We start from the raw sequence: 22,481 nt of genomic DNA on the forward strand, positions 1-22,481 counted from the left end.
TCCTCACACACGGGTAAAACTGGTGGGTTGGATAGGAAGTCAGTCAGAAGCTGCCTGGGTTAGACCCAGAGAGGACCCGTCAGGCAGACAGGGGGAGAAGGAGGAATATCTGAGCTGCAGACAGAGGGTCCCTGTCAGGGGTGGGATCCTGACAGAGGCCAAGCACGAGATAGAGCGTTACGGAGCTGCGCCTGCACTTCATTGCGGCAGCATCCTAAGAAAGGACACGAAGCGAAGTATATTGTGGAGAGTGAGAAACGAGATCACAGCACAAGGAGATAATACCGGGAGGAGTCCTGCCTTAAGACCGGCAACATCCTTCCGAGGCGCGTAGCCTGTGGCCGGAACACCGAGGGAGTAATAGGCTCTACGCATTACTTCAGAGACCGGCAGGACAATTAATTCCAAGTTGGCTGCCCGACCTTAATACCTATGAAGACAACGGAGGCAAATTGTGGGAGAGGGGCGTCTCTAGGGTCCCTATCAAATAGCTCCAGGCCTACCCCGTCATACAGGTTGTCCTATCCGTATCATCTGGGGGACAGAGAGAGAGAGAGAACATCAGAAACATCCACGAAAGTTGTGAGGACTATCCCGTGGTGCTCAGCAGGGAGGTACTACAACACACAAGCGCTAGTAGGAAGGCCACTGATTTCCACCTGTAAAGGGAACTCTGGATGTGCCTTCGGACCAGCCGGATTCAGCCAGCCCTGTGTACAGTACTCTGGACTGTGGACGCTGAAGTCTTCAGTAAAAGGTAAAGAGACTGCAACCTTTGTGTCCTCGTTATTCCTTGCGCCTTACGACGTCCACCATCACCACCTACACATCTGGGAAGCCCTGGGGACATACTTCACCTGTGGGAAGGTACACCATCTAGCTGCCATTCCATCACCCCAGTGGACCCTTAGCAGCGTCGGTCACCCTGACCAAACACCACAGGTGGCGTCACAAACACCGCACAAACAACTACACCTTTAATTGGGCACCCCTCAGAAGGGCCACGGACCGGGTCGGGCCACCGTGACATCCCCAGAACCGAGAGAGACAGACCCGGTACCGAGTACCCCACTGCCCTTACACGTGGGGGCGCTCCATATGCTTTTGGCAAATTCTAGTCTCGCTGTTTATGATTTGCTTTCAACAGTGGATTACTCCTTTACTCCTTGGTTGTCTTCCATGAAGTCCACTTTGGCCAAGACAACAAAGGATGGTGTCATCTGACATTAGTGGCCCCTGACCTTGGAGTTCACCTCTAATCTCTTTGAAAGTTGTTCTGAGCTCTTTGGTTCTCATTCGTATTATCCGTCTCTTTGATGTGTCATAATTTTTCCCCTTGTAGCCACATCCAGGGAGGTCGGCAACAGTCACATGGACCTTAAACGTCTGAATAATAAGTGCAACTGTAGTAAGAGAAACATCAATCTGTTTGGAGATGTCTTATAACCTTTACCTTTAACATGTCTGTCTATAATTTTCTAGCTAATCTCCTGAGACAAATTTTTCCTTAGCTCTCTTTGGTCCATGCTCAGTGTCACCATGACACCAAACAGCACAATGACTACTTTTCACCCTGTTACATAATCAGACTAAGTGATTACAAGTTTCTAGACACTTCTGATGCTAATTACAGGAATCACCTTAACTTTCACTTGTCCCTATACTCAAATTATTTTCAATCTTTTCTAGGGACACAATAATTTTTGTCCAGGTCAATTTCATTATTTTTTTTTTATTTTTCTGTTGAACTACAATTCCAAAGCAATGCCTGACTGTCATTAGTTGATATTCAGTAAATTGAAAATTACTTTTGCAGGTTACCAGTTATTTCATTGACCATTTGAGTTTTTCTTACTTTAGCAGGAGGGTGCCAACAATTTTGTCCATGTTTGTATAACCTAGGTTTGAATCCGTGCCTATATGTCGAAGATTTGATGCAAAAGACATAAAGGTGACCATGAAGAACCATGTCACCTTCCTAGCCGAGTCTGTACAATATACATAACACAAGAGACAAGTATCTTTGCTATGAGGATAGTTATCCATAGACGATGTCATCAGACTGTCAGGTCCATTGACCATATAAAATATTGTGAATGGAAAAGCACTTTTGGAAAAAGCACCATCCCTGAGTACAATGTCCTTCTATAAGTCATAGAACGGGCCGAGATGAAAAGTGAGAAAATATATCCATCCTTAGAGTGTAACAAATCCATGAAACAGTCACCAAACAATGAGCATGTTGGGCAATAAATTACGAAAATTTAGAATTATATGCAGCACAAATATAAAGGGACCTGAAAATCGTACACAAGGCTATCAAATGACCACAGAAGATTCATGGTCTTCTACTTTTTCTCTATAACTTTTTGACTAAAGTTTCAAATTGGCCAAATTCTAAAAGTTCCTAACTGTAGATAAGTCGATGCCAGAGCTGTCTGGCACTGATTGTCTCACCCCTTCCCGGTAGAAACACATGTATGCGTGGCCAAGCAAAAAGTTTCTTTTTATGGGGGGAATCAGGAGAGATAGCGGTCTGCTGAACAACACAGTATACACACTCCTCAACAATAAAATTGCAACTCCAAGAAGGAAAATTTGTGGAATTATGGAAATCACAGGATGGATAGACAGGTTACTGATCTGCAAATAAGGAAAAAATTGAAACATTTTCAAACCATCTCGATTTATTTAGTCTGGAGTATGAGCACCACGTGTAGAAATCCCCATACTTACAGCCTTGGCCACATCACTGAAGTTATCAAGGGTTGTTTGCGGAATGTTCTGCTGCAGAATGCACTTGGGTGCAAAAATCATCAAGATCCGCTGCTGGCAGCATCCTTTGTAACTGCCAAAAAAATAGCTGCGGATCTTGATGATTTTACCAAATGCATTCAAGACAACAGAACATTGCTCAGGCGACCATTAATAACCTCGATGATAGCAGCAGAGGCTGTAAGTGTGGGGATTTCTGCACGTGGGGCTACTCCAGACTGATTAAATCTAGGTACGTACAAAATATTGATTTTAGTTTATCATCATTTGCAGATCAGTAATAAGTTGATCCATCCTGTGATTTCCATAATTCCATACCTTTTTAATCTTGGTGTTTCCATTTCAATGGTAATGACTGTATTAATACATAGCAGTACCACGAGAGTGTTTTTTCTAATACTCGTCTTCATTTTCCCCAGAATATGACCCCTTCTGATCACAGACACTACTGTATGTTTCACTGTGACATTTAGAAAATGTCATTGATTTCACAAAATTTGTCCAATGTGTGAAATGGAAACTGTGAAGTGTAGACATCTGCAGATACAAAGATCGCGGGTAATTAAACTTTACAAAGTTCAATTTACAAGATATGGAACATGGACGGATGTCTAGAAGACACTGAGCATCATATGTATACTGTACAGAACAGGAACCTCTCAAAGGTCAGACAACCTTATGTACAGCGTCTACCTACACATTCAGATAGATAGGCAGACGGACACATACAGTCACCGCCTAAAGTGTTGGCACCCTTGAAATTGTTTCAGAAAATGAAATATTTCTCCTAGAAAATTATTGCAGCTACACGTGTTTTGTTATAAACATGTTTATTTCCTTTGCGTGTATCAGAACAACACACAAAAAAAGGCAAATTGGATATAAGTTCATACAAAACCCCCAAAATGAGCCAGAGAAAATTGCTACGGGGCAGTGGGAAGAACCGGGCAAAGCTCCACAATTGGTGCATCTAATAGATGCGCCTTTTCTGGGCAGCTGCAGTTTTTAGGTTGGGGGGGCCCATATCCATGGCCCCTTAACAGCATGAGAATAGCAGCCCGCACCTGTGAGTTTTGCCGGGTTGGTTGAAAAGCAAAGGGGGGACCCCACGTCGGGTTTTTCTTTCATTCATTGTCCCCTGTTCACGCTGCTCGCCGGCTGAGCAGGAGAGGAGTAATGACAGCCGCGTTCAGCACCACACGCAGGGGAACAGCGCTTACTGTAGCGCTACTTCCCCGGCGGCCTTCTGTGCACACGGAGAACAGTGTACACTGATCTCCGTGTGCATGTGTGTGGCACGTTTGGTGGGCCGTGTGTCCGGGTAAAAACGGACATGTCTGCATGTTTTGCATTTGAATGGGTCTACGTGTTTCAGTGTCTCCGGTACATGAGAAAACTGTCACTGCACTGACGTGTGAAACCGGCCTTAAGGACAGTCCACATATAACCCATTAGGTCTTAGGGTGTTACGTTTATGAATCCAGTCTAATCCCTCCATTTTGAGCAGTTTCTCTTTCCCCACCTGGGGCACATGACTTAAAATACAAAACTCTAATCCCCTTCTTTGTGTCCCAGTTAAAAAAATAAATTTGATACAGGCAACTCTAATTTTTCTTTCTAATTGTATATCTATGATGATTGAAGGGGGTCTTATAATCCCATCTTGTTTCTCCCACATATACATTTTTACAGGGACATAAATGATCTCATTTACTTTGCTTGTACTGTAAAATACTTTTTTTTTTCACGGCAAAAATGCCACGTGTGAATATCCTCTTAGACTATGTTCCCACTATGAGTTTTTCAAGCTCCATGATTTAAAAAAAAAATTCAAGTAACCTATTTTACTTAACTGGTGCAGAAAATCAAAAACTCACCAAAATCGCATCATGGGAACTGAGCCTCAAAGAACAAAATACTACTGGTATTTTCTTAGTGGACTAAAATCCACTGATGAATTCCTTTTACTTGCCACTTGCTGTAGAAATTGATAGTTTTTTTGCCGCTGTTCTCCTGAATCCGACGCCGTTTTCCTTTTTTTCCTGCGCCTCTCCGTTCCTGAGATATGGCCCTTTATTCACTGAACACAAATTTGACCTTTTGTAGCCAAGTGGGCTCGGTTCTCGTAAACATATCAATAGAAAACAGTTGAGGATCACGCCCAGTTGGCTAAAAAGACCAGATTTGTATACAGGAAAGATTGGGCCATATCTCAAGAACGGAGAGGCGCAGAAACAAAAGAAAAGCATCGCCGGATTCAGGAGAACAGCGGCAATTACACCGGGTTCAAAAATATTGATTTATAGCAAATGACAGGGTCTTTTTAATTCGGGCCCCCAATGTACTATATTTTTAGAATATGAGACCTACTGACGATGACAAAACTAATTTAATTACTCTCGTTGTGTGAAGTGCTTGTGTTCACTTCCCAAGAGTTTCTCAATTTCCTTCCGAACCAAAACATATTAAAGATTAATTGGTTTCCTATGAAATTGACCCCAGCGTGTGTAATAAGGGGATGAGATTGTGAGTCCACCAGAGACAGGGATCTGTGTACCTCGCTGCAGAATGTGTTGGTGCTATATAAGCGATAGGAAGTAACTAAATTAGTGTTACAGGTGGTGAACCTTTTACTGCTATACTTCCCAGAGAAACAAGCACGGGCAATTCCCAGCCGCCTGCCATGAAGTTGTCTGATGCATTAGTCATGTGCAGCAATATAGCTCCGGGGCGCGCTCGGTGCAAACAAATACACAATTATATGCTTGGCTACGGATCCGGGCTACGAACTGCTAAAACAATCTGCTTAATGAGTTTACCATAGAAAGCTGTGGCTCAGGTATAAAATGTCATGTACAACAGGCTGCCACAGATAGAGGCGGCCGGCTGCAAACGATTTCCTCTCCCGCAGATGTTTCTGAGGACCGGACCGTGTAATGCAGATTTATATGAGAGAGGAAACCTGGGGCGAACCTGACACCCTCTGCAGTCACAGAGGTTGTTATATTAGGGTTCGGTTTAACCCCCACGAGTATTATAAAAGACTGTATTCATTATGTATTAGTGTAACTGGTGGGGTACCGACATAGTAAATGTAGGGGCCCGACAAGGGATAAAGATGTATTCTTCCTAACATCCACAATCGTGCCCCACTAATTCCTAGCACATGGCATGATTTCTAAAAAAAAAAGGGTAACAAAAATCTGACTTCCCAAACGAATGAATTTAACTTTTTTGTTTTGCTTCATTGGCCCCTAACAGGAGGAGCATGGGAACTTCACCCAGAGCCTTGAGCTGGCAATGGGTGGCCATCCGGTGGTTGCCAGTGCTTGCCGGAGATCTCCAACTCGGGAGAGACTAGGGGAGCACCTAGGGAATTTAATTTTGACCAGGGAAGTGACGGGCATGTGACAGGAAGTTCAAAACCATGAGGGTTCCAATTTGGGAAGAGAGAAACAATAAGCATTGGGTGGGCATTTATCAAAGCTTGCCAGGTATCTCCACCTCAGGGGAGAGCTAGGGGGACACCTAGGAAATATCATTATGAACAGAGATGTGACGGACGTGTGGTAGGAAGTTCAAAACCATAGGGGTTCCAATTTGGGAAGAGAGAATTAATAAGATGCAGTAGAGTTGGTGCAAATTGATTTGTAGGACCCAGTACGGTGGACAAGTCGGTAATCTGTGGCCATCGAAAAGGAGCCCTACGGACCACCTCCTACCTCCCAGCATCTGTGACACTCCCTTCGATTAGCCAGCCTGGCATCATGCACATCTGACATCGCACCAGGCAGGCTAATCGAAGGGATGCTGGGAGGTAGGAAGCGGTCCGTAGAGTTCCTTTTCGATGCCCATAGATTACTGACTTGTCCACCGAACTGGGTCCTACGAATCAATTTGCACCATCTCTACTGCATGTTATTGTTTCTCTGTTCCCAAATTGGAACCCCTATGGTTTTGAACTTCCTACCACATGTCCGTCACATCTCTGTTCATAATGATATTTCCTAGGTGTCCCCCTAGATCTCCCCTGAGGTGGAGATACCTGGTAAGCACTGGTAACCCCTGAATGCCCACCCACTGTTTTTCGTTTCTCTCTTCCCAGATTGGAACCCCTATGGTTTTGAACTTCCTACCACATGTCCATCACATCTCTGTTCATAACGATATTTCCTAGGTGTCCCCCTAGCTCTCCCCTGAGGTGGAGATACCTGGCAAGCACTGGTAACCACTGAATGCCCACCCAGTGCCTATCGTTTCTCTCTATCCAAATTGGAACCCCTATAGTTTTGCACTTCCTACCACATGTCCATCATTTCCCTGTTCATAATGATATTTCCTAGGTGTCCCCCTAGATCTCCCCTGAGGTGGAGATACCCGGTAAGCACTGGTAACCCCTGAATGCCCACCCAGTGCCTATCGTTTCTCTCTTCCCAAATTGGAACCCTCATGGTTTTGTGATATCGGGATTTTTTATTACTGACCTGGCCACTGGATTGGGACCTACAAATGGATTTGCACCAACTCTAGGAGGAAGGTGAATGCTCAGATATGAATCATTTTCAATCGCTACATGCATTTGTGACTTTTACAAAAAAAAATGGTACGTTAGGTCAAACCAATAATATGAGGCTCCAAAATCTGCAGCAGGATCCCTCATCGCGACCCATTATTATTATACTTTTCTGGGTCAAAGGGAACTTTTTGCCCTCAGAGACTACTTCTGTAACCCTGGTAGGTCCTCCTCGATGTCTCGGGTATGAGGGGAAGGAGGTAGATGAGAGGTAGAGGAATATAGATTACTGAAAGGACAAGTTAGGGGATAAAATGCCCAGGAGGCAGAACAATCATCATGATACTCACCTCTCACGAGACTCATGCACACTCAGAGAGTCTGAAAATGGACCTCTCACCTCCCCTTTCACAGCACAGATACTGAGGGAGAGGTCCTCACACTACATGGATTTTGGAATAACTCAGGAAGTTTACGTATACAGTGCACCCAGAAAAAAAAAAAAAAAAAGAAGCATGGCAGACGTGCCCTCCCTCACACTTACGTAAATTTTATGTAGGACTCCAATTTTTCAGTATACTATTCCCATACTGCTAGCAAAACCTTTAACAGGCTGCAACTCGCCTCACAGCCACCAGATGGCCACATAGAGACACCCATAACAAACATCTCCCTACAGAGTATCACAAAAACACGTTTTTTTTTTTCAGAGCTTTTCATCTTGCACCAATCTTCTTGGGAAAGTAAACGAAGGGCTGATAGATTATGTATATTCATATATATTATTTTCCAGCACTAATAATGATGCTGTGTCAGTTACCTGTCTCTATCGAGTATATAAGTTCAGCATTTTCTCCTTTGTCTCGGTCTAGGGCAGTGACTTGTATGACGGCCGAGCCAATGGCGGCAGATTCAAACACAGAAGCTTCGTACAGAGGACTGGTGAAGTACGGGCTGTGGTCATTAGTGTCTTCTACGGTAATTGTAACGCGAGCCAGGTTCCGTCTGTACGGGAATTCCTGATCTTTCACCTTTTGGAAAGAATGGAGAAAGGATTGTGAATTATTCATAAGCGCGGAGCCTTTTGTTGTTAGTGATCGTTATTGCAGCGGAAATCAGAGCAACCTCGGAGAAAAAAAAGGAGCGAGCCAAAATACGCGCAGATGTGAGATGACCTGGTGCCACCGATAACAACCTCCTATAAAAATGGAAATATCACAAATTAAATAAATATTTATACAAGGATGGACTATGGCTGGAAAAGGAAAAATTGTCAACCCAGAATGTCAACACTTAAAGATTAACCGTCACTTTAATTTTCCAAAAATCAATAGTACAAGTGCAAATAATCAACTTTGCAATATGTCTTATCAATATTTCTCCTCCGGGACGGATCGTTCATTCTCAAAATTCTCGAATCTCGGGTAAAATCTGTCGTCGGTGAATACAGACTTTCCCATTTCTGAGATAGGAGAAGACAGTTGGTGCTCATAAACTTCTATGGAACTGGCAGTAGAATGTCTGTGTCTGCATCTATAGAATTTTAAAAGCACCAACTGTCTTTGTCAGGAGATGATCTGAGAGTGAATGATCAGTGCAGGAGGAGGAAAACAAAGATATCTCTGATTAAACATATTACAAAGTTTCTTATTTTCATTGATTTATAAAAGAAACATTAAAATGACGATTACTCTTTAAATATCCTCTAAATAAACCCCCAAATATTCTGTGCAGATTAAAATGTCTTCAAAGCGGCTGGAACCTTGTTTCAAAATACAGAGAAAAGACATAAATTAGATGCTAAGATTTTATCTCTCCGTGGCCACCACTAGGGGGAGCCTAGGAGCTTACTGCATACAATTTTTGATTGAACTCAATATTTAACCCCTTAGCACCCTAGACAGCATTGATGCAGCATTTTTTTTTTTCTTTTTTTTTAATTCTTGTCTCCCAAAAGTCACAACTTTGTCATTTTTTGCATCAAGCACACTTGGTAATACTTGTTTTGTGGGGGAGGAAGGGATGGAAAAAAATCAGCAATTTCCACAAAAAAATTAAAGCTTTGTTTTTTGGGAGGTTTATTTATTTATTTTTTTTCCGTTGATGGGGCTGTCTGAAGGTTAGTTTTTTTTTATAGGATGAGGGTAGGCTATGTTCCCATGTTGCGTTTTTGCGGCTTTTTTTTTCAGCGGGCAAAACCTGCTCTCATGGCGGTAACAAGCTGCCTTCAAAAAGCAGATTTTGCCGCGCTTTTGCTGTTTTTGGGGTGAGTTTTTGTGGGGTGGATTATAGGTGTCATTTGTCTACAATACATGTTTAAAACCAGTTTTATTCAGCAAAATTGCATGGTTGTGTTTTGTTTTATTTTTGTTTGCAGTGTTTTTGCACTTTCCCATTGCTTTCTATAGTGAAAAAACAATACAAAAACAGCTCAAAGAATTGACATGTTGATTGGCTGCAGCGGTGATCTGATGCCACACACTTGGAAAAAAAAAGAAGCAAAGAGACTGGCGGAAACACCAGCAGCAGTAAGGTGAAGTGGCAAGGAGTCTAGGGGGTGATTTTTTTGTTATATTTAGGCTGTGTGCCCACATTCAGGATTTTTCGCCTTTTTTTCGGCCATTTTCCGCTGCAAAAACGCTTACATTAAGCATCCAATCATTTGAATGCATTCCGCAATTTTTGTGCACATGCTGCGTTTTTTTCCACGAAAAAAATGCATAGCGGAAAAAAAACACAGCATGTTCATTAATTTTACCGATTTTCTGTGTTTTAGCCGCTATATTATTGCATTGGGAAGCTCCGGAAAAAGACGTGAAAATCTGCAAAAAAAACCGCACAAAAAAACTAGCAAAAAACACGATCGGATTTCCTGCGGAAGGAGTCCGGTTTTGATCAGGAAAATTCTGCGCAAAATCCTGAACGTGGGCACATATCCTTAGGATCATTTATTATTAGTCGTAGAAAATACTTTCACATTTCTTTTTCGTCCCACTATAGGACTTGCACTTGCGATCCTTGACCACTCAATTGTTAGCCTGAAAATACCCAATGCATATGATCATGAGATATCCAACAGCTGATGATTTCCACTTAAAATTATGTCAAGATAACACATTTGATGACCATAGTCCAGGCTGCTGGGATCTCACCATTACAGTGAGGATGTGATGGGCCTGGGTCTCGTGGTCCAGTCGCTCCGCCGTGTACATTGTGCCGCTGCCGGGATCAATGCGAAACTTCCTCATGCTGTTTGGGTCGATGCTGCTGTGGATGATGTAGCTCAGCTTGTGGTTATCATCTTTGTCTGTGGCCTTGATGTGCAATATCTCAGTGTCGGGGAGGACGTCTTCTGAGATGACGGCGTCATAACTGGGCTGGAAGAACTCTGGGCCGTTGTCATTATTATCGAGGACTCGAATTAGAACCTGAAAGAGGAAGAGAGAAAAAAAGAAAGAAAAGTGAACGTGCTCAATAGAAACACAGGGGAAGGCTCTGCTACCAATGGTGACCCATCCAGCTAACCCATCCGGCTGTTAGGGCACCATGAGGGCAGAGCAGCCCCCTATCCTCCTACCCCAGGAGCTCCCTAGCCCTCCTACCCCAGCACCATAGCTCTATCCAATGGGCTACACTATTCATTACTCCAGAACTGCAGATAGACAGACAGATGACAGATAGATAGTGTCACGGATGTGTCAGAGGCTGCAGACCGTTGCACTGCATCTGTCTGCAGAAGGTCTCGATTGTTTGCTTTGCAGACTAGTGGCCACCTCCCCCGGTGGTAATGACCACACCTGGACCAGGGTGTTATAACTCCCTACTTTCTGCTGGGAGGTGCTGGTGTTATTTCCTGTTTACACTTCTCTGTTGAGATTTGGAGCTGTAGCAGTCTGGTAGCGTCCTCTTTGAGTTTGGAGGGCATCGGCGTGTCACCCTGAGTCTACTCAAGCTAAGTGTCCCCTGGTTTCAGTTATCCTTATTGTCTTTAGTGGTAGTGGGATTGACTAGCGTCATCCTGTCCTTCTCGGTGCAAGGCATATTGCCAGGGTCACACAGGGACTAGGTATCCTGTTCGGCGATAGCTGTGGAACCTATATAGGGACAGTAGGGCACACAGGGTGATGTTCATCAGTTGAGGGATCTCCACTTACCCCTTCCCTAGTGTTTGATTCCCCTTCCTTTATCCCTTTGTGCTGCACTTAGTCTGTCCTACACTGTGCATGATAGATAGAAAGATAGATAGATAGATGACAATAGATAATGGATAGATAGATAATATATGGATGAGATAGATAGCTAGATAATAGATAGCTATATATAGAGATAGATAATAGATAGATAGATAATAGACAGATGATATATAATAGATAGATAATAGATAGATAATAGACAGATAGACAATAGATAGATAGGTAATAGATAGGTAGATAATAGATAAATGATAGATAGATAATAGATAGATAATAGATAGATAATAGGTAGATAGATGATAGATAATAGATAGGTAGATAATAGACAGATGATATATAATAGATAGATAATAGACAGATAGACAATAGATAGATAGGTAATAGATAGATAGATAGGTAGATAATAGATAGATGATAGATAGTTAATAGATAGGTAGATAATAGATAGATAATAGATAGACAGATAATAGATAGGTAGATAATAGATAGATGATATAATATATAGCAGACTGACAGATTAATATATAATCAACTTTAATTTGGAAATAAATAAATAAATAAATACATAAATATAAATGGAGACTTTCTCTGGAGTAGCTGGAAGCCTACGATGATGACATCCTGACTCGGTGTCACCGGCACGTCCAGTCCTCGGGGGTCACTCTGCCACCAGTCATCTAATCTATTCAGATCTGTCATAAAGAAACCCCATAAAGGGCCGGTGTGACCCCGAGCTGCAGATCTCCTTTGACCATTGTGCCTCACACAAAACCCCCTCCCTCCCCTGTACCGGCGCTCTCTGGATCCGCCGCCTCCATCTGTACTCCGCTCACGTCCCGTCTTACTTGCCTGAATTTCCCACACTTACAAAAGTTTTAACAAAAGGATCTCTTGGTCCAGTAGTTGCACAAATGAAAGACGTTATGGCCTGATACTCGAGCTGGCAATTATACAGGAGCGTAACCACCGAATAAAGGCGCATACAGTAACACCCAGTAAAGTGGCCGCCACCCGGACTGTGGCCGCAGTGTAACCCTTTAATGACGCTGACAATTTCAATTTCTGCTTTTTTGTCTTTTCTCCTTTTCTTCCAACAGATGCAACTTTTTTTTTTATATTTCTATCGACATCGACATACAGGGGCTTGTTTTTTGGGACTTTCATCTTTTTTTATTTTTCCATTGCCAGGACTGTATTATGACGGCTTTTTTTTTCTGAGCTCTGCGATTGATATTTTTATTTGTACCATTCTTGAGTACATACAACATTTTGATCACTTTTTTTTTTGCAGAGGTACGTTTTGAAAAATTACAATTCTGGTCTTTACTGTATGGGGTAGACCATTATGTTTTGATGAATCTAACGTTTTATGGATGCAGCTGTATTGAATTTACGGCGCTTATTTTTTTAAATTTTCATATTTTCTAAGGTGGAAAAAATGTCGATTGTGCAAATGTTTCTTATTATTTTTTTATTATTAATATTTTTAGTCTTCCTAGTGATTTTTGGTACTATATACTGGAACACTTCAGCATTGCAGGAGATTGTTATTTATACTATCTCCTATGAAGGCATTAACAAAATGGGATTTAAAGCATATGCCACAAACGTCTGATACATGGGGGGGTCTTATTTCTGGAATCCGTACCTATGTGGAGAATGGGGCTCCTGTTAATATACCATAAATGTCCAAGATGGGAATACCATTTCAGTTTATGTCTGCATGGAGCCACCACTAGAGGGAGCTCACTACAACGGGAGATGTGAATACAGTTTATGTCTGCATGGAGCCACCACTAGAGGGAGCTCACTACAACGGGAGATGTGAATACAGTTTATGTCTGCATGGAGCCACCACTAGAGGGAGCTCACTACAACGGGAGATGTGAATACAGTTTATGTCTGCATGGAGCCACCACTAGAGGGAGCTCACTACAATGGGATATGTGAATACAGTTTATGTCTGCATGGAGCCACCACTAGAGGGAGCTCACTACAATGGGAGATGTGAATACAGTTTATGTCTGCATGGAGCCACCACTAGAGGGAGCTCACTACAACGGGAGATGTGAATACAGTTTATGTCTGCATGGAGCCACCACTAGAGGGAGCTCACTACAACGGGAGATGTGAATACAGTTTATGTCTGCATGGAGCCACCACTAGAGGGAGCTCACTACAACAGAAGATGAGAAAACAGTTTATGTCTGCATGGAGCCACCACTAGAGGGAGCTCACTACAACGGGAGATGTGAATACAGTTTATGTCTGCATGGAGCCACCACTAGAGGGAGCTCACTACAATGGGAGATGTGAATACAGTTTATGTCTGAATGGAGCCACCACTAGAGGGAGCTCACTACAATGGGAGATGTGAATACAGTTTATGTCTGCATGGAGCCACCACTAGAGGGAGCTCACTACAATGGGAGATGTGAATACAGTTTATGTCTGCATGGAGCCACCACTAGAGGGAGCTCACTACAACGGGAGATGTGAATACAGTTTATGTCTGCATGGAGTCACCACTAGAGGGAGCTCACTACAATGGGAGATGTGAATACAGTTTATGTCTGCATGGAGCCACCACTAGAGGGAGCTCACTACAATGGTAGATGTGAATGTGAATTGCAGTGAGCTCCCTCTAGTGGTGATTTCAAATGCTATGACACTATGATGGGAAGGAGTTAAAGTGATAATCCGGGAATTTGATTTTTTTTTTCATATGTGGCTAAGCACCTGCCAGCAAGTAGTTGCTAACTACCTGCCATTTGACAGCCGGCATCATCAGCATTAGCCCTGCAAGTAAAAGCCCAATACATATACTAAACAGGAAAGAGTTAAAGGACAAACTTGGCTCTGCTACGTCAGTACGCAGCTCTCATGCCTCAGAAAACAGTCATTGTTCCCTGCTTCACCGGCTTCTTCTCCAGCCTATTAAGATGTTCCACTTCACCCCAGAATACCAATTCTCCGCCAGCCTTTATGTTTGCACAGTGTCTGCACAATTAGTTCCCCCTGGGTTTGATTATATTCCTGTAACCCCCTCCTTCCTTAAATCTTAGACCCCCTCCCGGGGCACCTTAATCACGCCGCTTGCCAGTGTGATTGGAAAGTAGGTCTGACTCATTTTTTTAGTTTATCTTTGTATGTTGCCGGTCTGTGTGGCATCACCATCGATGTGTTCTACTTACACACACAAATCCCTTTATTGTTATTCTGCGTCGCTAAAACTCACATCAAAGGAGAAAACTTTCAGCTATGGTAATTTATCAGGATGAGAAATCATTTTCTGGCTGCTGAGTGTATGGGATAATATTATCAACAGTGATAATATCCAACTGCAGTGACTGCAGGGTCTAAGATATACTACAGAGAAGGCCCGGACTGGCCCACGGGAGGACAGGTAAATCCCCTGGTGGGCCCCTCTAAATGAGAAGTAATAATCAAAATACTATCGATTCACTATGTACAAAGGCGGAATCATCTCATCATTCTGTAACCAACTACCTAAGTTATTATCTAGAAGCAGAGGTAGATTTGTGACTCTGGGTGATGTAATATTTGCATGTAGTTGAATAGTGGCCCCCAGAGTCCATGTTACACACAGTCTGACACTGGTACAGAATATCATTTCTTTTCACAAATACTTCAAAAAGTCACTACCCCTAAGTATCTGTAGTCACGTCAACTGGGGTGTTGTACAGCTGCAGACAGATCTGCCCCCTAGTGGCGGCAATAATTTTGAAAAAATACATACAAAAATTATAAAAAATATATATAATATATAATAATATAAAATATGTATTAAAAAACATAACAAATACAAAAAGGAAAAAATATATGTGTATATATAATTCTTATATACTTGAAGAAAAAAAATAAAAATAAATAAATATATATATATATATATACATATATATATATATATCATCAGCAATAATTTACATTCTGTAAACGATTGTCCATCTCTGTAGACAATTATTTTTTTTACTGAAATTAATCTATTTGGGACTAGAAATTATTTTTAGAGTTAATTTTAGACTGTTTTGCTTTTACAGGTTTTTTTTTCCATCTGCAATTTCAACTTTGATGTGATCTATGGTTATATATCAGATGAGAAGAGATCAGAAAACCTGATAAAAGAGTTACAAACCCTATCATTTGACCATTAGGAATGATCTCACTGATGGAATCTCACTTAACTCATTCTGCCATCAGCAATACGGAGACTACAGAAGGCCAACGATGCAAAATTTTTAATGAAACCCAACTGCAAAAATATTTTTGAGCTAAAAATACATTATTTTAAGTGGACAATCCCTTTAAAACTCACACACAGGCAACTTTCCACTGTAGATTTTTTTCAGTAGTGCAGCAGATAAGATTTGGTAAAAATTTCCTCCAATTTTGCCGCTAATGCAGATTTTACGCCCACAAATCCGAAGGTAAATCTGCAATGTACCCGCCTTGTGTGACCACAGTGGGTCTAGAGGGGCATGTTTTTCTTAATATAAGTCGCAGCGGCGTTTCAGAGTAATAAAACTATGAAAAACCGTCTGGGAACTACAGTATGTACCTCAGATGACTAGTCGGTGCGTGCCAAACCGTGGTGGAACAATTGCTGTACGTTTATGACGGATGGTACTTGCCCGAGTTGATGCTTCCTGTTAATGGTGCTCATGTAGTAAAATGGTCTCGTCGTACATGGCAGACACTTCATCCTATCCACATCCACATTCAAGGTAAAATTGAATGTGGAGCTCCTTGTGATCCGGGAGGTTACTGCCGGTTCCAACACCGGGACATTGATTGATGTCCTCCATTAAACGTCACGCAAGGTTAGGTAGAACATACACCTCACGCTGTCGCTGGGTGCAGTGACACAACGCGCTGTCACATCCTACATTTCATGGTGACGAATGGGAATTTGTACACCACAAAAATCAGAATTTCTAGCAAATGGTTTTTTTTGTATTAGATACTTAAAGGGGCCCTGTCCGAAACCTAACTGAAGGCATGAGCGTAAAGCCCCTTTAAGGCGTATTACCTTCATATCTTGCTTGTAGTATTCAGCATTTTTGAGAAATCCGTCCTTGAAGTTGGGGTAAGGACTGCACTTGCAGATCTACTGAGCTCTCTACCTTTTCCCCTCCAGTCTTTGACGGGTCACTGTTCTCTCAGCGTCCCTTCTTCCATGTGCAGGTGCCGTCGTTGCTCATGATGGTTTCATCAGAAACGGCGACGCATGCGCAGCAAGCTCCTGATGATGATGGAGGATCAAGATACCACCTCCTGCATTGTCATTACGAACCTACTGCCCATTCTAATGAGACGAATTCGGGCTATGCTGACACCTGGTAAAACGGGTCACTGTTCGCTCAGTGTCCCTTCTTCCATGTGCAGGTGCCTTCGTTGCTCATGATGGTTTCATCAGAAACGGCGACGCATGCGCAGCAAGCTCCTGATGATGATGGAGGATCAAGATACCACCTCCTGCATTGTCATTACGAACCTACTGCTCATTCTAATGAGACGAATTCGGGCTATGCTGACACCAGGTAAAACGGGTCACTGTTCGCTCAGTGTCCCTTCTTCCCTGTGCAGGTGCCTTCGTTGCCCATGATGGTTTCATCAGAAATGGTGACACATGCACAGCGAGCTCCTGATGATGATGGAGGATCAAGGTACCACCTCCAGAACTGTCATTACGAACTTACTGCCCATTCTAATGAGACGAATTCGGGCTATGCTGACACCTGGTAAAACGGATCACTGAGAATACAGTGATCTACTAATGAAAGACCAGAGGGGAAGAGGTAGAGAGGACAGTAGAGCTGGAAGTGCCTTGCTTACAGCACTGTACTTGCGATCTAAAATTCGAGGATGGATTTCACAAAAATGCCCCAACGAAATACAACAAGCAAGTTAAGAATGCAGTCAGCATTAAAGGGACTTTCTACTCGTGCCTTTATTTAGGGGTCGAATATCCTTGTGACAGGTCCTTTTTAAGCAAAATTTCAAACACTTCTAAACAATTTCTTACAGAGTAAAAAAGTTTTTTTTCAGAGGCCAATATAATGTTCAGCATACAGGACTTTGATTTATGATGTCATAAATAGGTGGAGATGCTTTACGTCATGCTGCAAAAGGTATGATCATCCCCTAGAAAAAGGAAGGATGACATTTGGCAGCTATGGGTTCTGAAGGTGCCAAGACTCCTTAGCTAGCAGTTGGCAGAAAGCTCGTTTGGCCAAGATCTCTCACCTACTGTCTCAGCCATAGACTGGGCCAAGCATGAATGTATATTCAAAAGGAATTGCGGCTTAAATAGGTTTTCCAGCCTTGGAAAATCTCTGTCCCATGGCGTCTCAGATCTACTCACCTGCCACAGGTCCGGCACTTAGTCTCCATTGCGGCTACCAGTGAGTTGTGGCTCATGCTATCAACTCGAACAAGACACCTGATATCACAGGCTGCAGGCTGTCGAAGTAGCATCAGCATTGCAAACCATATCAGATACTGGGAACTTCGGAAAATATTTCGACCCGCGGAGAGAAAGGCCAATTTTTAATTTATTTTTTAATCATGCTGCATCCACAGGACAAGGCTTTTCTACACCTGGAAACTTCCTTTAAGCTGTTGCCAGACACTTCTGGTGGCTTACATCCCGTAGGAGCAAAAGTATCGGCCATTGCATTTAACATGCCCAATCCTTCTACGATAGGATTGCACAGGCCCCCATATACTGTACATTAGGTAGGTGACTAGTCTTGCTGAAATCCACATATTTGGCAACATTTAATCTAATAGAGCTCATGGACTCTTGGTGGTATTTAGACTTTCCAGGACTCAGAGATCACAGTACTTTTTATATTCAATGAGCACAGTATATTTTTTGGTCATTTGTAAATTCACTAAGGGGAGCCTGAAGATCTTTTTTTCGCCAGGGGTGTCCCATGTCCAAAAAGAGTGAGAAACACTAGTCAGATGTGTATAGTAGCCCCCCAAATCTTCCCTTACATAAGGATTGGGCACATCAAGTTTCATCTCCCGATCCTTTCGTTCTCCCAAGAGATAAGTCGCCATTGGAAATTCCTGACAGCCATTGAGAAAGTTGACGACAGGTAGAAATTGTTGTTGTCTGAACGGTGGTTTGGCCAACAATAAAGCCGATGATACACATTAGATGGATGTCGGCCAAACCATGTTTCAGCCCATCGTTCAGCCGGCAGTCATTATGGATGGATTTCCTATACACAGAAGCACATTTACGGCTCAGCCCTCCTTTGTTTTCAATGAGAAAACCGCCAATTGACACGTCAACTGGCAACTCATCTATGGCTGACCAATGCGATCAGCAGTTCAAAATCAGACATGTCCGATCGACATCTCTCCCAATGATTAATTGGCTGGTGCCACCATTAGTCTATCGGCCGAACCCAAAGATATCCTCTAATGTGTATGGTGGACTTAAAGAAACTTTTGCATGGGTCAACAATGGAAGAACATGTTTGGGTGGATTGTTGTTGGATGTTTATCTGTGATAATGTAAAATGGATTGTCTGGCATTAGGCAACTCCACATTAATAGAGGAGAGCCTCTCAACCAGGTTCTCCATCAATTACTCATTGGTTACAAAGGATCTCTTTTGCTTGCAAATCTGATCATTTCAATGGGCATACTTTATTAAAAACTTACAAAAGTCTGAAGCCGACCTGTGGTTTAGCCTTTTTTTCAGCAATTTTTTTTGTAACCCAATTTGCATTGGAGGAGCCTATTAAAAAATTCTGAAAAAAATGCAAAACATACAGAATGGACATTAAAAAAAAAGCAAAATGTTCCAAAAAAAAACCATCTGGTGGCATAAAAGGCTACAAAAAATGGACCAGACGCTATATGTGATGCCTCCTATTTCCATGAATAAACCTTGTTTTTTAAATATGTTCATATCCACGTTCTTTTTCTAGCACTGAAAACTACATCCATCACACGAGTCGCCATTTTTAACTAGTCTGCTTTTCCCGGTGAAGCATTCCGGGCCTCAATAAGGATTTTCTGATAAGAAATGTCCATTTTAAAGGCGGCATGAAGTAATACATCAAACAATAATTGTGCTGTTTGTCTCAGACATGTGTCTCGGAAAAGAGCTGAATTAACAGATGCGGTGCAGGACAAGCGATAATGAAAAAGGTTTATTGACGGAGGAGGCAGCTCCTCACCGATCAGGGAGATCTGGCCAAAGGAGCTGGCACAGATTGAGATAACGAACCACTGCTCGTACATCACATGCAGAAAACCCCAGAAACTCGGAAAATTAAAGATTCTTCATTAGTGCACCAAACCCCTGCCGGCTGGTATTCTAACTCGGCCGGCACACTTGGAAGTTACGACAGATCATGTATAATCACGCGGTTATGTTGCTGTGTTCGAATTGTTACACTCAGCGTGGTACAACCATACTAAAAATGCAGTATAGGGGTCAATTTGCAACATGATTGAATTTTTGTTTTTAGGGTGTTTTTTGTCACTGGTGCTCTTTTTGGAATCTTTTTTAAAGCAAAAACCTCAGTCCATACAACTAAAACAAAGGGCTAATTCATTGTTGTCTTTGCGCCTGTTTTTGTTGTTGCGTTATTGGTGTTTTGTGCCTTTTTCATTTACGCCATATTCATTGAGCTTTCCTCCTGATTCATCATTTGCAACTTTTCAAATAGTCACAAGTTTTCTCGCAAATGTACTCCAGTCCTTCCCCTGGAAGGATTTTATGTATGCTGTGTATTTTGGCACAATTTTTGCAACATAATAGCAGAAGGTGTGACTTTTTTGCACTAAAAAAAAAACTCACCTTCCCTTCCAGTAGAGAAACAAAGACCTGCCCTCACTTCCTTCAGAGAGTCAAAGACCCATCCACATTTCACTCCTACTTACTGTAGAGTTATAAAGACCCAACCTCGCTTGCTGTAGAGTCAGAGACCCACCCACACTTTGCCCCTATTTCCTGTAGAGATATAAAGACCCACCCTCACTTCTTGTAGAGTCAGAGACCTACCCACACTTTGTCTCTACTTACAGTAGAGATATAAAGACCCACCCTCACTTCCTGTAGTCAGAGACCCTCTGACACTTTGTCTCTACTTACAGTAGATATAAAGACCCATCCTCGCTTCCTGTAGAGTCAGATACCCATCCACACTTTGTCTCTAGTTACTGTACAGATAGAAAGACCCACCCTCGCTTCATGTAGAGTCAGAGAACAATCCACTTTGTCTCTACTTACTGTAGAGATATAAAGACCCACCCTCACTTCCTGTAGAGTCAGAGACCCTCTGACACTTTGTCCCTACTTCCTGTAGAAATATAAAGACCCATCCTCACTTCTTGTAGAGTCAGAGACCCACCCACACTTTGTCTCTACTTACTGTAGAGATATAAAGACCCACCCTCGCTTCCTGTAGAGTCAGAGAACAATCCACTTTGTCTCCACTTCCTGTAGAGATATAAAGACCCACCCTCACTTCTTGTAGAGTCAGAGACCCACCCACAGTTTTCCCCTACTTCCTGTAGAAATATAAAGACCCACCCTCGCTTCCTGCAGAGTCAGAGACCCACCTACAGTTTTCCCCTACTTCCTGTAGAGAGAAAAAAACCTGCCCTCACTTCCTGTAGAGAAATAAAGACCCTTCTCAATCTTCTATAGATAGAAAAAGAGCTGCAGTCATTCTCCACAGAAAGACAAGACCCTCCCCCACTTCCCATAGAAAAAAATAGACCCACCCGCACTTCCCACTGAGAGATAAAGCCCCACCACCACCTCCTATAATCTGTTTCTTTGGTACTACAGATGGATTACACCTGTATGGGAGCAGCATAAGGGAACATATGTGCAATAGGAAAGCAGTCACCTATGATAACCATTCGAGTTGTACTTGCACATCAGAGGACCTTAGGTGGCCCCCGTCATGTCTTGTCACTTTTCCTGGAGACTGGCTAGAAGATGACTGCAGCATGCAAATACATCTTGATACAAGAATTAACCACAATTTAATGCCAGTGGCCGGGCTGATGATTTCTGTGCTCACATTACTCTGCCACATAGCTTTTTGTAGGTAATTTAACAGCTTAATTGTCATCCATAAAGTAATAATGTGTCCGTCGCCATAGTTCAGGTTGGATGAAAGTATTTAACCTCAGTCTACCCCATACTTAATAACACCAATAAAGACAAGCAGAGGGAAACAAAGGACCCACTTTTCCTGGACGATGACTCGGATAAAAACCCGGTAAAGTGCCATAAATGAATTTAACAGGCTGCAGTATACAGTAATAACCGATGGGAACTAAACTACACATATGGAAACATCACGTCATGGAGGGTTACTTGGCGTCTCAATGGAAAAGTCATATAGTAAGAGGAAAGACCATCAGAGTAAGGTTGGTAAGTGTGAAACAGACTGATTTGTATTTATGGTAAAAAGGTCAGTATGTATAAAAAAATAACAATGGTAATTTCTTGGATATCCCACCCTCTGTTCTATGTGCCCTATTTGTGGACCTAGAAGTACTGGAACCATTTCCTGGCATGGTAACACTATATGTTACCTAGCTTCTACAAACAGAAGCTCACTTTATGATGGATGTGACAGTGAGTGAGAAAACATATTATATTATACACCTTCTTATACGGCTTATTTGGTGGTTTGAGTGAGAAAATAGCCAGGGAGAGACACGAAAAGATCGTACTTCTGCTTTCCAGCAAGTGTTTATCTTATCCCAGAGCTGGATTCACACTAATGCTGCTCAGTACTGTACTGTCTTTCGCTCTGCTGCTTCTGAAAATGTGTTACCGTATAAAGAGACCGGAGAGCAGAAATTCCTCATGTCTGTGTGTGCGGTGTATGGGAGACAGCATATCAGCTACTAGCTCGGAGACAACTGAAAATGAGAGATAAAGGTGAAAACTCCTGGAATCGCCAGAAATCGAAGTATCTGTCATGACT

The 22,481-nt window shown here is 42.4% G+C and overlaps 1 protein-coding gene across 8 annotated transcripts in view; it reads right to left on the minus strand.

Moving 5' to 3' along the window:
* The window catches only part of FAT3 (FAT atypical cadherin 3), a 711,071-nt gene that overhangs the window by 130,212 nt on the left and 558,378 nt on the right, over nucleotides 1-22,481 (minus strand). For all 8 annotated transcript variants that reach the window (XM_077298543.1, XM_077298546.1, XM_077298544.1 and 5 more), the window contains 2 exons: nucleotides 10,441-10,716; nucleotides 8,109-8,319 (listed from right to left, as the gene is read on the minus strand). In XM_077298543.1, coding sequence (XP_077154658.1) covers nucleotides 8,109-8,319; nucleotides 10,441-10,716 — 487 coding nt within the window. The remainder of the gene's footprint in view (nucleotides 1-8,108; nucleotides 8,320-10,440; nucleotides 10,717-22,481) is intronic.

Source organism: Ranitomeya variabilis, chromosome 3 (genome assembly GCF_051348905.1).
Source record: "Ranitomeya variabilis isolate aRanVar5 chromosome 3, aRanVar5.hap1, whole genome shotgun sequence".
NCBI lineage: Eukaryota > Metazoa > Chordata > Amphibia > Anura > Dendrobatidae > Ranitomeya > Ranitomeya variabilis.